The sequence below is a fragment of the Choloepus didactylus genome, chromosome 27 (genome assembly GCF_015220235.1).
Source record: "Choloepus didactylus isolate mChoDid1 chromosome 27, mChoDid1.pri, whole genome shotgun sequence".
In the NCBI taxonomy this organism is placed as follows: Eukaryota; Metazoa; Chordata; class Mammalia; order Pilosa; family Megalonychidae; genus Choloepus; species Choloepus didactylus.
This window is the reverse complement of record NC_051333.1, coordinates 18,962,065-18,977,437: the sequence shown is the minus strand read 5'-3', so window position 1 is coordinate 18,977,437 and position 15,373 is coordinate 18,962,065. Positions and strand designations below refer to the sequence as shown.

General features: G+C 53.5%; 1 protein-coding gene across 2 annotated transcripts; it reads left to right on the top strand.

Moving 5' to 3' along the window:
- The first annotated feature begins 8,050 nt into the window (after nucleotides 1-8,050).
- Nucleotides 8,051-14,663, top strand: LRFN3 (leucine rich repeat and fibronectin type III domain containing 3). Of its 2 annotated transcripts, none has more exons than XM_037820383.1 (3): nucleotides 8,051-8,924; nucleotides 10,122-11,558; nucleotides 12,401-13,699. In XM_037820383.1, the coding sequence occupies exons 2-3, from the start codon at nucleotides 10,138-10,140 to the stop codon at nucleotides 12,840-12,842; spliced, it is 1,863 nt and encodes a 620-aa protein (XP_037676311.1). In that variant the 5' UTR covers nucleotides 8,051-8,924; nucleotides 10,122-10,137; the 3' UTR covers nucleotides 12,843-13,699. The 2 variants fall into 2 exon arrangements, with proteins under 2 accessions (XP_037676311.1, XP_037676310.1); XM_037820382.1 differs by lacking the exon at nucleotides 12,401-13,699 and adding an exon at nucleotides 14,046-14,663 and having other exon boundaries at nucleotides 8,058-8,924.
- The last annotated feature ends 710 nt before the right edge of the window (nucleotides 14,664-15,373 follow it).

Genomic DNA, 15,373 nt, shown 5'->3' with positions numbered 1-15,373 from the left:
AGAACCACTGGTCTGGAACAATATTTTCCAATAGAAATAATGTGACCCAGGTAGGTAATTTTAAATTTTCTAGTAGTTTGCATTAAAAGAGTAAAAACAGATGAAATTAATTCTAATACATTTTATTTACATATTTTATTACTATAGCCAAAATATGTTATCAGTATTTGAAAATTATTGAGATACTACATTCTCTTTTTTGCACTAAGTTTTGAGATTCCAGTGTGTATTTTACACTTAGAGCACATTTCAGTTGGGACTAGTCAAGTCTTGACTAGCCACAAGTGACTAGTGATGACCATACCAGACAATACAGGACAGCTCTGGAATGTCAATTGTCACTGCAGGACCAATGAGCTGAGGATGAATTGCTCGTTGAATTTAGAAAAAGGACAGTTTCCTTTTTCTGGAGCAGTGGGAAAGGCATGGAGGGAGCAGCAGGTAGACACTTCCTTCCTACAGTGCGACTGTGGTTGTCTAACAGATGAATCAGGATAGCAGTGCTCAAAGGCAACATTGGATCACACACACAAAAAAAGAGACATCCAGAAGTTATATCCCTTCTGACAGAAGAGCTAAACACCACCCATGAAATATACTTACCCCAAAACTGAACCTGAATCTGATCCAGCCTCTAGATCTACCAGCATGCAGGACACAACAGGGTACAGAAGAACATACTAAGGGTCACCAAAAGAGGTGCAACCAGCCAAATTAGACCGTGGGATGAATGAGAGGGAGGGGGGACTGTTACAGAATAAAAGACCTAGAGAAGTTCCAACCAAATGCACTATCAACCAGACATGTGTGGACCCTGTGTAGATTCTGACTTGAACAAGCCAACAGTTACAGGCAGTCAGTCATAAGACAATAGGGGAAATTTGAGGACTGGTTGAGCAGACAATATTAAGATTGTTAATTTTTAAGGTGTGATAAAGGTGTTAATATTTTTTTAAGAACCTTATATTTTAGAGACACATATATTAAGTATTTATGGATGAAACGCAAGATTGGTCATATGTTGATTAATTGTTGAAACTGGTAGGTGGACACTTGGAGGATCATTGTTATTCTATTTTTGTGTATGGTTGAAAACTGCCCTGATAACTTTGTGGGGTTTTTTTGTTGGTGTTTTTTTTTTGTTTTGTTTTGTTTTTGTTTTTTTCAAGGGAGAGAGGGTGATTGTGAAGAAGAGAAAGGAAAGAGGGGAAAGGGAATTCTTTTAAGACAAGAGCGCCATAAGCAGGTATGAGAGCTAACAAAAAGCCAAGGAGACGGGGAGGTTGACATACAGGAAAAGTCTCACTTTAGGTAAGGGACTGCGTAGTCCCCAACCGCCGCTGCCTCAACATCAACTCCGGCGGACGCAGCTCCAGACCAGGACGCCCGGCTCGACTCAACCGCTTAAGTTCAACAAACTCGTCACGCTGCCTGCGCCTGCGCAACACCACCCCTCAATCCCTCAACCCCACAATTCCCCGCGCCGCTCCGGAGGCGCGCCTTCCGAGGGGGCGAGGCTCCGCCTCCAGACTTGGGCAAGAGAGGCAGAGGCTGTCGCGTGGCTTTCTGGGAAATACAGCTCACCTGCCACACTGGAACTGCCACTTGATCTGCCGCTAGACTACGCGCCCCACAATGCGCTGGGCGCGCAGCGGCTGAGCGGTGCGCTGCTGCCCTCACGTGGCAGCTGAGAGGTTACACAGTAGGGAGGGAAGGGTAGGGGTGGGGCTAGAGCCGGGGCTGGGGACGCTGAGGGTTGTCTTGGGAAGAACCTGTGGGAAACTCTTACAGAGGATGAGATCCTAGACCTGGGCCAGGAAAGGGATGTAGTGGTGAAGAAATTAGAGGCAGGGCCTACTATAAGAATTAAATGTTGGTTGCATATTATCGTTATTACAGTTAGTAAGAGGAAGCACTTACCGAAATCTGCTAAGTTTGTACAGGTTAGTGCAAAATCGCGATACATCCCAAAGTAATTTGGGCAGAGAATAAAAATAAATTTATAATATATATTATATATATAAATACATTTGCAGGGCCTCCCCTGAAGAACTGGTGAAAAATGTAGAAATGTTGGACTTCTCCGGGTTATTACTGATATTCTCACAAACATTGAGGACTAAAAATTTAGTGGGCAGATCCCTCGATCTTGGGGCTTGCCCTTATGAAGCTTGTTACTGTAAAAGACAGGCTAAGCCTACTTATAATTGTGCCTAAAAGTCTACCCTGGAGAACCACTTTGTTGCTCAGATTTCGCCTCTCTCTCTCTCTCTCTCTCTCTCTCTCTCTCTCTCTCTCTCTCTCTCTCTCTCTCTAAACCCACTGGGCAAGTGAACTCACTGCCTTTCCCCCTACGTGGGACATGACTCCCAGGGGTATAAATCTTCCTGGCAACATGGGCCATGATTCCCAGAGATGAGCCTGGACCAGGCATTGTGGGATTGAGAAAATCTTGACCAAAAGGAGGAAGCAAAATGAAATAAAATAAAGTTTCAGTGGCTGAGAGATTTCGAATGGAGTCAAGAGGTCACTCTGGAGGGCATTCTTATGTGCTATATAGATATCCCTTTTTTGTTTTTTTAGTGTATTGGAATAGCTAGAAGGAAATACCTAAAACTGTCTAACTGCAACCCAGTAGCCTTGATTCTTGAAGACGACTACATTAACTATGTACTTACATGGTGTGACCATGTGATTGGGAAAACCTTGTGGCTCACACTCCCTTTATCCAGGTATGGATAGATGAGTAGAAAAATGGGGACAAAAACTAAATGAAAAGTAGGGTGGGATGGAGGGATGGAATGCTTTGGGTGTTCTTTTTTACTTTTTTTTTTTTTTTCTTATTTTTGTTCTTTTTGGAGTAAGGAAAATGTTCAAAAATTGATTGGGGGTGATGAATGCACAACTGTATGATGGTACTGTGAACAGCTGATTGTACACCGTGGATGATTGTATGGTATGTGAATATATCTCAAACTGAATTTTAAATTAAAAAAAAAAAAAAAAGAGTAGGCATTTACCATGTGCCGGGCACTGCTCCAAGCTCATTTAATCCTCCCAAGAACCATTTAAAATACTGTCAACCCCCTTTACAGGAATGAAGCTGAGGCCCAGAAAAGAGAAAAAAACTTGCCCAAAAGCACAGTGGCAGAGCTGGGATTTGAACCGAGGCTATCCGGTTTCAGAGTTTGTGCTCTTCTTCATTATGAATATAACTCTCTGATCACCCTATTAAATTATCCTGATATTGTAATTAGTGCACAAATCAACTCAAGATGGTCATTAGCATGTGAATCTCTTTGAGTTGGTGATTATCAGCGTGTGTTCCTGCCCAAGTTTGTGATTTAACCCTGCTGCAGAACAAAGTTTACAATCAGCGTAAGTTTATAATTAGTACATGAATCAAAGCAGGTTTGTGTTTACAGGGATCAGATTTCTGATTAGCACTTGAATCAGCAGTGGTTTGCGTTAGGAGCAGAAAGCTTTAGGTTTCTGGTTAGCACACTGATCTGCACACGGGGATTATGTTTGTGCCCTATCCCCCTTTGGTCCAGGTGACCTCCTTCCCTCCCCTGAACCCCCTCTCACCACCACCAGGCAGACTTGGTGATTTCCTTGCCCTTCCCCTCCACCATCTTGATCATAATGGAATATCACTGCAGTAATCACAGTCTTCAGAGATTATCTGTTCTCTTTCTGCCTTATCACAAGACGCAAGTCCAAGGCAAGGAATCTAACTCATGGGCATGTTCCTGACAGTGGGTCGGGCACACACCGAGGGCTCAATAAATGTTTGGGGAAAGAGTGTTGGACGCTTGCCATCATCCGTCTGGACTGACCTAAAGGTTTTACCAAATCAAGCCAGTTTCACTTTGCCCTCAGAGAAGTCCAGAGTGTGGTCACCCACCCCAAAGGCAGGGCCCAGGGAAATGGGTGGGTGGTCAGGGTGGGACTGGAAATTCATTCCTGGAGCAGGATTTGATGTAGTGAGTGGAAGGAGGAAATCCCACAGCCTCTTCCTGCTGCCTCCCCTGAGGTTTTGGTTGGCACTGGGACCATTGTAATCTGTACACCCTTCACATAGCTGTGAAGAGAGAGGCCCAATTGGGGAATATGTTCGCAGCCACTCTTGCATCCAGAGAAGCCACGTGACTGGTGCTTACGAGTAAAATATGGACAGAAGGGAAGCTTACAGCTCATTTCTGGGCCAAAGTTTTTAAGAAACTGGTGAGGCTTCTCCGCCTTATCTCCTTCCATTTGCCAGGTGGAAGCAGATAATTCCAAGCCTCAGGAAATGATGGAGCCACAAAATAATGAGCCTGATATGCAAGTCACCAGATGGAGGACAGCTGCCAACCAACCAGTATGCCTGTGAGCAAGAAATTAAATAAATGGAGTCACTGAAATCCAGGGGGTTGTTGCAGCAGCTGACCTTATGCTAACAAATATACTGACCCTTCCTCTCTGGCCACCAGCCATTCTATAAATTGAGACTCTACTCCCCAGTTGTGGTGTTCAGGCTTTCACATAGCACATCTATACAGTGGCCCAAATTCTCTACGTTTGCTTGTTAAAAGTTATCAGTAGTATATTTCCCTCCATTCTTTGCACAAATGTAAACTTTTTCCCATGTTGTGGTTGTTTTCTTCCATGTTGCTAGCTGCCAGTCATTAAAGCAGATGCTGAAAGTCATGTTTAGGTCTCCCACCACATGCACAGGGGCTTTGTGGTTGCCCTGTAGAAGGTGACACTTGCCTGGAACCCACAGGTCTACTCTAGGGTGGTTAGTTGAGGGGCAGTGTGCTTATCTTCTGGGCCCTCTCTTTTTTCCCCACCCTGTGGAGATGCACCTTCAGGCCTGATTCTTAAAGTGAGTCCCAGGTCCTCAGTGCCCATTCATGCGCTAATTACAAAGCCGAGCTAATCCAGTGAACTCCACTGGCTGGACTTGGGTTGGTGGGTGCTAGTTGAGGGATAGAGGGCCCCCACTTCCATCCCTCCTTGCTCTGACAACTCCCCTGACTTGGAAGGGACCTAAGTCCTTTTATAAAGTGACCCTTTTTTTGGCAGACTGACAACTTCATTGATTTAAGGTGTGTGTGCACAAGTGGCATGGGCATTTGTGTGTGTGTATGTGTGTGTGTGCGTGTGTGTGTACCCATCCCTTGTGGGTGTTTCACATGAAGTTCCAAATTTGTTTCTTGTATATTTGTGTGGGTGTGTGGCTCCCACATGTGTGCAAGAGAGAATCTGTGTGCAGTGGGTTTCTGCACATGATCGCATACGTGTCTGAGTGTGAGTCTGTTTGTCTGTGTGTTTTGGAGGCATGTGCCCCTGTATTTGATTATGCATCCTGGTGTGTGTGTCCCATGTCCCTGCGTGCGTCCATGTATGTTCTGGTGAGCCTCAGCATATGCGATGTGCGTGTGTGTGTGTGCCTGTGTACCCTGAGTGTATCGGTACGCATCTGGGCATATTCCATGTGCGTCAGATGATGTGTAGATAGAAGCAGATTCTCCAGGGTCCCCTCAGCTCTCAAGCAATTTAACCTCATTCTTTCTGCTTTGGCTGTTTCTGCTGCTGCTGTCCCCTTCTCCAGATGTTGCAATTAAGTAAATGCAGCAATTAAGCAGAGTCCCCCCAAATGACTAACCCACAAGGATCCCCTTCCAGGAGCTAACACGGGGTTATAGCACATGCAGATGCACATACAGTGTGACTCAGGCACCCCAGGGACTCCCAGGCTGCCCATGTTCTGGCGTGAGGACACAGGCGAGCTGCATGCAGACAAGCAAGGCCCACCTGCCTTGCTCATATTTATCCTTCAGCTGTCAGCACTAAGATCTCCTCCAGGAAGCCTCGATGACTCCTGGGTGGGTGGGGGAGGGAGGAGTTGATCCTGATGCAGCTAAAACCTGAAGACCACTGATCTAGCCCATGCAAGGCACCCACCTCTGTCTTTCTGCCTCATCTCAGATGCCCCTCTCACCCAGGGACAGTCATCACCCATGGGGTAACAATTGCTGGATAAATGCTCTATCCTCTCTGAAATTTGTTGGGAGGGTGGGGGTGGAAATTCTGATGGATATTCTGCAAAAGTCCTTAAAGTTTTCCAGAAGAGATGAGCCCCAGTTGCCCACAGTGGGACCTGCTCAACTATCCAGCCCCTGTTAACTTTCTCCCTCCCCTCCCCTGCCTGCTCTTCCCACTTCCCCGCCCCTGTTTCCTGGGAACAACCCCCAAATCAGCCAGTTTCACTGAATCCTAATCGGAGTCCATGTCTCTCCCTCTGTCTCCCCCACCTCCATCCCCTCTGGAGCATCTCCGGAGCTTCTGCTGTGTCCAGTATCCACTGTGTTGGGCCAGAGCGCTGACGAACTTTTCTAATGATCTGGGAAGGTGAGCCCTGGGGCTGAGTTAATTTTAGCTGCAAATTTTCAATACACATAAGTCGAAGGAGCCAAAAGCCTCTTCTGAAACCTCCCGTAGAGCTAGGGACGCCAAGGTGGATATGCATCCACGCCCCCCATCCACCAGGTCGCATGATTCCTGCACTCAGTTGGGGGTTCCTGGGGAAGGTTGCTGTGACCATTCTGGTCTCCCATGACTCGAGTGTCCCCCTCAGACTGCCCAGGGCAAGGTTATGTCCCCTCCGGACCAGGGCTCTGGAAAGATCAGGGCCCCTATGTTGCCAGAACCAAGTTTCCAGGCTAGGGTTGCCCACCCACACCCCACTTCCTGCCATCATCTGCCAGGATATGTGTGCCCCCCTCTAGCCTCCCCACAATCCTCTCACAAGCATCAGAGCAGGCAGACACCACTCCGGGTGAGTCATGTGTTGGCACAGCCCCAGCAGGGCCCTCTGTGAGGCAGTGGCCCTGAGTGGGAAGGAAGGGGAAGACAGTGGACACACCTCTCTGGGTCATACTGGCCCACCCCCTGCCTCCATCCCATCTCCTGTCTTCTACCTCCTCCCTGGGATATCTGGTCAGTATGTCTTAAGGTCTAGCCCTAATCCTGGCTGGCAGAGGGTCTTAGAGCCAAGTTTTCTCAAAGGAACAGAGTCTGCCTTCTGGCCTGAAAGATCAGGCTTGTTGCTGGACAGGGCCCAGCTACAGAAGCTCCATCTGCAAAAAGGACATCCCAGGGTGGCGGTGTTGAGACAGAGGGGCGGAGGACACAGACTGGGGGAAAGGGTGGCTCTGGGGTGGAAGGGCTGGGATGCAGGGTGACGTCCAAGATGTGAAGGAGCATGGGACACACGGATGCACATACCCGTCTCACAGCTGAGTCGCCCCAGGGGCTGCGTGTTAGGGGATCTCTCCTCTTTCCCTTTCTCTCCATCTCTCTGTGTGTCTCTTTGACTTTATTTCTCTGTGCTTGTCTATCCCTGACGTGTCCTTGACTCTTGTCTCTCTATCTCTCTCTGGATCTCCCTGTGTCTCTGTGCTTTCCATCTCTGCCTGATTATGTATGTGTTTCCATCTCTCTGTCTTTCTGGCTTTCTCATTCTTTTCCTTCCTGTCCCTCAATCTAAGTCTGCCCACCTCTCTTTGTCTCTCTGTCTCTCTCCATGTTCTTTCTGTATCTCTGTCTCAGTCCCTATGTGTCTCTGTCTCCTTCTCGGTCTCTCTTTCTCTCTCTGTCTCCGTGCCCAGGGATTCTCGCTCCCAACACTGGGTCGACACTATGGGAAGGGGGCCTGAGGCGCGCCTTTGAGGAGAGGAGCTGCCTATACCTTTAAGCGCGGGCGCGCGCTTGGGGGATCTGTGCCTTTAAGCGCGGGCGCGTGCGCGGCTCTGGGTTCCCGGCGAGGAGGCCGCGAGAGCGCCCGGTCCCGGCCCGCCTGCCCGGCCCCCGCCCCGGCCCCGGCGGGGGAGGGGTCTCTCAGCGCGGCCCCTCCCCCCTGCGCGCCCGCCAGCGCTGCGGTGTCCCCACCCTGTGTGTCCCTGCCTGTCCGTCAGTCCGCGCCCAGGCCTTGCCCCACCCCGGCCCCGGAGCTCCCCGGCCGCACCCCCACCCCCGCCCACCGCAGCCGACCCCTCCCTCCCGGCCGCCCCCGGAAAGCAGGCCCGGACGCCGCCGCCCCAGACCCGGGGTCTGCACCCCGACATCGAGGGCCTGCACCCCGACATTGGATTCAGAGATTTGGAAACCCGGGCCTGGGACTCTGATCTGGGGCCGGCACCCCGAGATCCGGCCGTGGGACCCCAAGACGGAGCAGGAACTCCAGTATCTGGGGCTGGAATTCCAACATCTGGTCCTGGGACTCCAAGGTTTGGAACATGGACCACAAGATTTGGAGCCTGAACCCCAAGATTTGGCATCTAAAGCCCCAGATCTAGAGCTGAGCTTGGAATTCTGTGTCTGGGACCTTGAAATCTGGAATCAGATTCCCTTATCTATATCCTGGAATCCTACTATTTGGAACCTGAAACCTGAGATTTAGGCCTCAAATTCCAAGATCTGAACCTTGGGATCCCAAGGGGCTGGAACCTGAGTTTGGTCCCAAAGTCCTTGCTGCAGACTTGAATGCTGAAATCTGGGTCTAGAGACCTCCAAATCTTGAACCCAGAACCCCAGGATCGGATCCCAGGACTCTGGGCTTGGGTCTCAGACTCCAGAATCCCCATTTGGCTGCTTACTATTCCAAGACTGGACCTGGGAGACCTAGGCCCTGAACAACCCAAACTGGGGCCTGGGTCTCTAAACTTGGGCCCTTGGGGCCCAATATTTGGGGCCTGGAACCCTGAGTATCAAGGTCTGCAGACTGTGACCACAGATCCGAATCGAGACGCAGTGGACACGGTGCCTCTACAGAGGCCTGGGGACGGGAAAGTATGACCCAGCTCTGCTGCAGGGCTCTGACCTCCGACTCCCCTGGAGCCTGAGGACTCTGCTCCCTGGGGCAGCTTCCAGCGCAGGTAAAGCTCTGGGAGACCTCCATGGTGGGGAGGGGTTGGGGAGATGTGAGGCTGGGGGTGGACGTAGGTAAGGGCCAGACCCCCCTCAGCATCCCCAGGGTCTCCCCAGGAAAAAGACCCTCCCATGGGTCTGCCTCCAGCTCCCGGCTGCCTCAAACACCCTCTGGACTCTTAGCCAGGTCTGGCCCTCTCTGACCCCCTCCCTCTTCCCTGGTCAAGGCACCTCCGGGTGTCTGACCCCCTACCCTGTCCTCTAACTGCTTCTTGCCATCTGTGCCATCTGACAATCCTCAGCACCCCGGCTGTCCACCTCTCCTCTCTCCAGTCTCCTTTCTCGACTTCTCCTCCCGGTCACCACCTCTGTCCACTGCTTTTCTCAGTGACCGTTTTTGACAGCTCTGTCCGCTCCACCGAGCCTGTCCCTCTGACCATCTTTCACCGTCTCTCTTGCCCTCTGCTCGCCCCGGACTCTAAGACTTGATCCATGACCGTCTGTGACCACCTCTGACCAGTCTGTCTACCACTCCCCTGTCCGGCCGCCTCTGTCCACCTCTGCTCTCTGGCCGTCTTCACCATCTCTCTGGTCTCCTCCCACCCCTGAGCAGAACTCCGGCTATGTCCACCTGAGCATCTCTCGCCTTCGCCAACCATATCTCTCTCTCTCTGTCTCTCTCTCTCATTCGTTGATTCCCTCTGATCTCTCTAATGTCTCTGGTTGCCTTTCCTCTCTCTGACAACCTCTCCTCATACCCATCACCTTGACCAGCTGTCTGGTCCCAGCTGTCCCTGACATGTCTGTCCTCTTCTCCTTTCTGACCACCTGTCCTGGATCTGACCATTCCGACCACACCCCTCTCTTTGTCCACTTCTCTTCTTGACCATCTCTCACTGCTTCTCCTCTGCTCATTCCAACCACTTCTGATCATTCCCACCATCCTGACCACCTCTTCTCTCTGTGACCGTCTCTGCCCAAGTCTCTCTCCCGCCTCTGAAGCCCTCTGTCTCACCTTCTGCCCACCCTCACCAACCCTCCTATATTCTGGCCATGTCTCCATTTCTAACCACCTCCCGTCCGTCTGATCATCCCTGACCATCTCTCCTGCCCCCAGCCCACCATGACCTCCTCTCCTGGTCTCTGACCACCCCAAGCCCTCTGGCCCCCTTCCTGTGGCTTCAGCCTGCCCTAATGCCCCGTAGGCCGCCCTCGCCCGCGATGGCCGTCCTCCCGCTGCTCCTTTGCCTGCTGCCGCTGGCCCCTGCCTCGTCTCCACCCCAGCCAACCACATCCAGCCCGTGTCCCCGCCGCTGCCGCTGCCAGACACAGTCGCTGCCCCTAAGTGTGCTGTGCCCAGGGGCGGGCCTCCTGTTTGTGCCGCCCTCGCTGGACCGCCGGGCAGCGGAGCTGCGCCTGGCGGACAACTTCATCGCAGCTGTGCGCCGCCGCGACCTGGCCAACATGACGGGCCTGCTGCACCTGAGCTTGTCACGCAACACCATCCGCCACGTGGCGGCCGGCGCCTTTGCTGACCTCCGGGCCCTGCGCGCCCTGCACCTCGACGGCAACCGGCTGACCTCGCTGGGTGAGGGTCAGCTGCGCGGCCTGGTCAACCTGCGCCACCTCATCCTGAGCAACAACCAGCTGGTGGCCCTGGCGGCCGGGGCCCTGGACGACTGTGCTGAGACCCTCGAGGATCTCGATCTCTCCTACAACAACCTGGAACAGCTGCCCTGGGAGGCTTTGGGCCGCCTGGGCAACGTCAATACGTTGGGCCTCGACCACAACCTGCTGGCTTCCGTGCCTGCCGGCGCCTTCTCCCGCCTGCACAAGCTGGCGCGGCTGGACATGACCTCCAACCGCCTGACAACTATCCCTCCTGACCCACTCTTCTCCCGCCTCCCGCTGCTCGCCCGGCCCCGCGGCTCGCCCGCCTCCGCCCTGGTGCTGGCCTTCGGCGGGAACCCCCTGCACTGCAACTGCGAGCTGGTGTGGCTGCGGCGGCTGGCCCGGGAGGACGACCTCGAGGCCTGTGCCTCGCCACCTGCCCTGGGTGGCCGCTACTTCTGGGCTGTGGGTGAGGAGGAGTTTGTGTGCGAGCCACCCGTGGTGACTCATCGCTCACCGCCCCTGGTGGTGCCTGCAGGCCGGCCGGCCGCGCTGCGCTGCCGGGCCGTGGGGGACCCCGAACCCCGTGTGCGCTGGGTGTCGCCCCAGGGCCGGCTGCTGGGCAACTCGAGCCGTGCCCGTGCCTTCCCTAACGGGACGCTGGAGCTGCTGGTTACCGAGCCAGGTGACGGTGGCATCTTCACCTGCATTGCGGCCAACGCCGCCGGCGAGGCCACGGCTGCCGTTGAGCTGACCGTGGGTCCCCCGCCGCCTCCCCAGCTGGCCAACAGCACCAGCTGTGACCCCCCGCGGGACGGGGATCCCGATGCCCTCACCCCGCCCTCTGCCGCCTCTGCCTCCGCCTCCGCCAAGGCAGCCGACGCCGCGCCCTCCACCGACCGCGGCGTCCAGGTGACTGAGCATGGGGCCACAGCTGCCCTCATCCAGTGGCCGGACCAGCGGCCTACCCCGGGTATTCGCATGTACCAGATCCAGTACAACAGCTCGGCCGACGACATCCTCGTCTACAGGTGCAGGGTCCAGTTGGCAGGGCAGCTTGGGGTGGGGAGTAAGGTGGGGTGGGAGGCTTGGGGGGTTATATCTACTGATGCCCTAGGCTGCAGCACAGCTAAGACATAAGATTGCAATGTAACAAAGGAAATCAGACAGCAAAAGCAAAAGGAATCAGGTAGCAAGGGTCATGAGAATCAGACATGTGAGTAAAAGAAACCTGGCAGCGGTGGTAAAAAGAAATCAGGCAGCAAGGGCAAACTATATTAGGCAGCAAATGTAAAAATAAATGAGACTATAGGGCTTAAAAAATCCAAGCAATAATGATAAAAGAAATCAGACTTAATGGGTAAAAGCAGGTAAGAAGAGTAAATGGTAGCAAACATAAAAAGGAAATGAAGTAGCAAAGGAATAAAGGAAACCAGGCAGCAAGAGTAGAAAGAAATCAGATTGAAACGCTAAAAAATGTTCGCCAGGTAGCAGAAGGATAAAAATTAATTTATATAGTAAAGGTAAAGAGAAACCATGTATTTCCAGGTGAGAGGGCTAGAGACAAGCCAGGCTGCAGGAAGAAAAGGGGATCACAGGAAAATGAAATAAGGCAACTCCTTACAAATGGGAATTGGACCAGATGTTAGAGGGAAAATTGGGGGAGGAGATTAAATAGGGGTTAGCTTTATGCTTGCGTAGTGTGAGCTGTTCCACTCACATTGAAGTTTTAATGTGGTAGCATTTAAGCTTTTTATTTTCTAAATCAAATTGAATCTGGTTCAAGTGTCCACCTACTAGGTCCCACTCTTGGGGGTCCTTTCTCCTCTCTGTTATTGAAGACTCAAAACTTGGGGCTTATGTACTCCAACAGGTGGTTGCTGCAACTTCCACCCCAGAGTAGGAGAGCACTGGGTGCATCTGCTGCGGCCACCTGGGGTGGGTCATGGTGGCTGCTGAACCAGGTGCTGCTGACTCCTCTGCCCAGGTCCAATCTTGCAGGGACAACGGTGGACCACTCCCTGTCTTCACTGCCAGGCTGGGCCCAGGGTGCGGACCCCAAGGACTGGCTGCAGAGAACTGGGTCTCTCAAGAGCTGGAGTCTGTGCCTTACTAACCTGTTACCTGGATCCCCTTTCCCTTCCCAGGGGCCTCACCTCAAGAGACCATCACTTGACTTCCTTTTCGGTCCTGGAAACCCAACATGCTCATTCCACCTCCTTTCTCAGACTGTAGCACCCAATCGAGTCCATGGAGGGTCCGCACCTGAAAATCACACCAGCCCTGTCCACCGTCCTTGGCAGGGGATGGAATGAATGCTTCCCCTGACATTCCTCCTCCCACAGACAACCACAGAGCTCCCTGTACCTATCTCATTAAAGCAGCCTAGGAATAAAACAGACATTTAAAAAATAAGTTGAATCTCCACCAGGCCTTCCCTGCTGTAGAAGGAAATATAGTGGAATTGGGTGATATGGTTAAAGGAAATGAGAAAGGTAATGATAAATAGAAACCAGGTAGCAGAGAGAAAAGGGAACCAGATTATAGAGCTGGAAAAAAATCAGGCAACGGGGAGAAAAAGAAATTAGCAGTGGTGATGGAGGCAAATCAGTTTAATGAAAAGGGACTCAGATGACAGGACTCAATGGAAAACAGGCTATAGAAATAATAACAAGGCAATGGGGCTAGGGGGAAGTTTCTTGGCAGGTTAGGAGGAAGTTGGGTATCAAGGGTATAGGGGAGTCAGGCAGTTAGATGGGAGAGAATTCTAGCTGTACACTAGAGGAAAATAAGGCAGCTGGAAAAGGAAAATTGGGCACAGGCTGGAAGGAAATCAGACAGGAGAGCCTGAGGGAAATTGGGTGAGGGTCTAGAGGGAGATTGGGAGGTGGGATCAGAGAGAAATTGGATGGAGGGCTGGGAGGAAATGAGGTATTGGGGTAGATGGAAATCACCAGGGTCAGAACAGAATTGGGTAGTGAACCGGAGAGGTGTCTGGTGGCAGGGCTAGAGGGAATCTGGGTGGTGGGCCGGTTGGAAATGGGTGATAGACTGGAGGAATCCAGGCAGTGAGCTAGAGGGGAATTGGGTAGTGGGGCTGAGTGAAATCAGGCAGCAGACTGGAGCCAAATTGGGCAGTGGAGCTGGAGGGCAATTGGGTGGCAGTGAGGGAGGAGATGCAGGCAGTGAGGGAAATCAGAGTGGGCAAATTTGGGTGGCAGGCTACAGGGAAGTGAGATGGTGGGCTAGAGGGGAGGGATATTGTCAGTTGGCTAAAGGGAATCAGACGCTGGCAGAAGGAGAATCACACCAAAGGGAATCGGGGTGGTGGTTAGAGAAAACAGCCGGCTCGAGTGAAACGAGGCCGCGGGCTCTAGTGAAATAAGGCGGCGGGCTCGAGTGAACTGAGGCGGCGGGCTGGAGGGAAACCGAGCCCCCGCGGGGTCTTGGGTCGGGGAGGGAGCACGGGGTGCCTGCTGGGCAGCCGGACGCCTGACCCCACCTGCCTGTCCCTCCAGGATGATCCCCGCCGACAGCCGCTCCTTCCTGTTGACCGACCTGGCGTCGGGCCGGACCTACGACCTGTGCGTGCTGGCGGTGTACGAGGACAGCGCCACCGGGCTGACGGCCACGCGGCCGGTGGGCTGCGCCCGCTTCTCCACGGAGCCGGCGCTGCAGCCCTGCGGCGCCCCGCACGCCCCCTTCCTGGGCGGCACCATGATCATCGCGCTGGGCGGCGTCATCGTGGCCTCGGTTCTGGTCTTCATCTTCGTGCTGCTCATGCGCTACAAGGTGCACGGCGGGCAGCCGCCCGGCAAGGCCAAGGCCGCCGCGCCCGTCAGCAGCGTTTGCTCCCAGACCAACGGCGCCCTGGGCCCCACGGCCGCCCCGCCCGCCTCGGAGCCCGTCGGGCCCAGGGCCCACACCGTGGTCCAGCTGGATTGCGAGCCCTGGGGGCCCAGCCACGAACCCGCGGGGCCCTAGCTGCTGCCTCCGGGCGGCTGTGTAGCAGGACCCTGGCGCCCCGCGGGGCCTGGCCTCAGACTCACCAAATGCTCAAGGTTTTTAAAACTCTGATGGGGAGGGTGTCGGGGGCAACGGGGCACAACAAGAAAGTCCTATTTTTCTAAGCTTGGGCCTGGGCCCTTGCCCTGTCTCTGTCTCTGGGGCTTGGGGGGCTTATAGAGGGGTCTGGAACTGGGAAACATCTCCTCGGGGGAAAGGACCGCCACCCACCCCACCCCACCCCACCCCCAGGTCTGACTGAGGTCTCTAGAGGAGGCAAAGGATGATCATCTATTCAATGGAGACATTCCCTCAGCATCTACTCCAGGCCTGCCCTCTGCGGGGCAAGGCTGCAGGAACCCACACAGCTCTGAGCCCTGCCTTGGGGGGCCTACAGTCCAGTGGGGGAGACAGCCACGTTCTGGACAGTGATAGCCCAGGGTGATCAGTGCTGTGATGAGGTTTGCCTAGGGGACTGTGGGAGCCCAGAATTGGAGGAGGAGATGTGCACTCTGAAGGAGATAATTGGGCAAAGAGCAAAAAGAAAGCCGTTCCAGGCAGAGGGCACAGCACAAGCAAGGCTTAGTATGTACCAGGCACTGGCAGTGCTTTGGGAGAGCGAGACAGAGGGCAGGGGCCAGGCTCAGACTCTGGCCTGATGGTATTGAGGAGCCATGGAGGATTCTACACAGGGAAAGGATAGAGTCAGGTTTGGGATTTAGGAAGATTCCTGTAGCTCCCAAGTGGAGGGTGGCCCAGAGGGGAAGACTTGAAGCTGAGAGCCTAGGCTGGAGGAAGGAAGCCAGATCAGGGACCCGGGTGGGTGAAGATGGGGCTGGGC

Excerpts from the sequence above, each read along its gene's own strand:
- LRFN3 (XM_037820382.1), top strand. The coding sequence starts at position 10,138 with ATGGCCGTCCTCCCGCTGCTCCTTTGCCTGCTGCCGCTGGCCCCTGCC. Across the intron at positions 11,559-14,045 it reads GACGACATCCTCGTCTACAG|GATGATCCCCGCCGACAGCC; the intron begins GTGCAGGGTCCA and ends CTGTCCCTCCAG.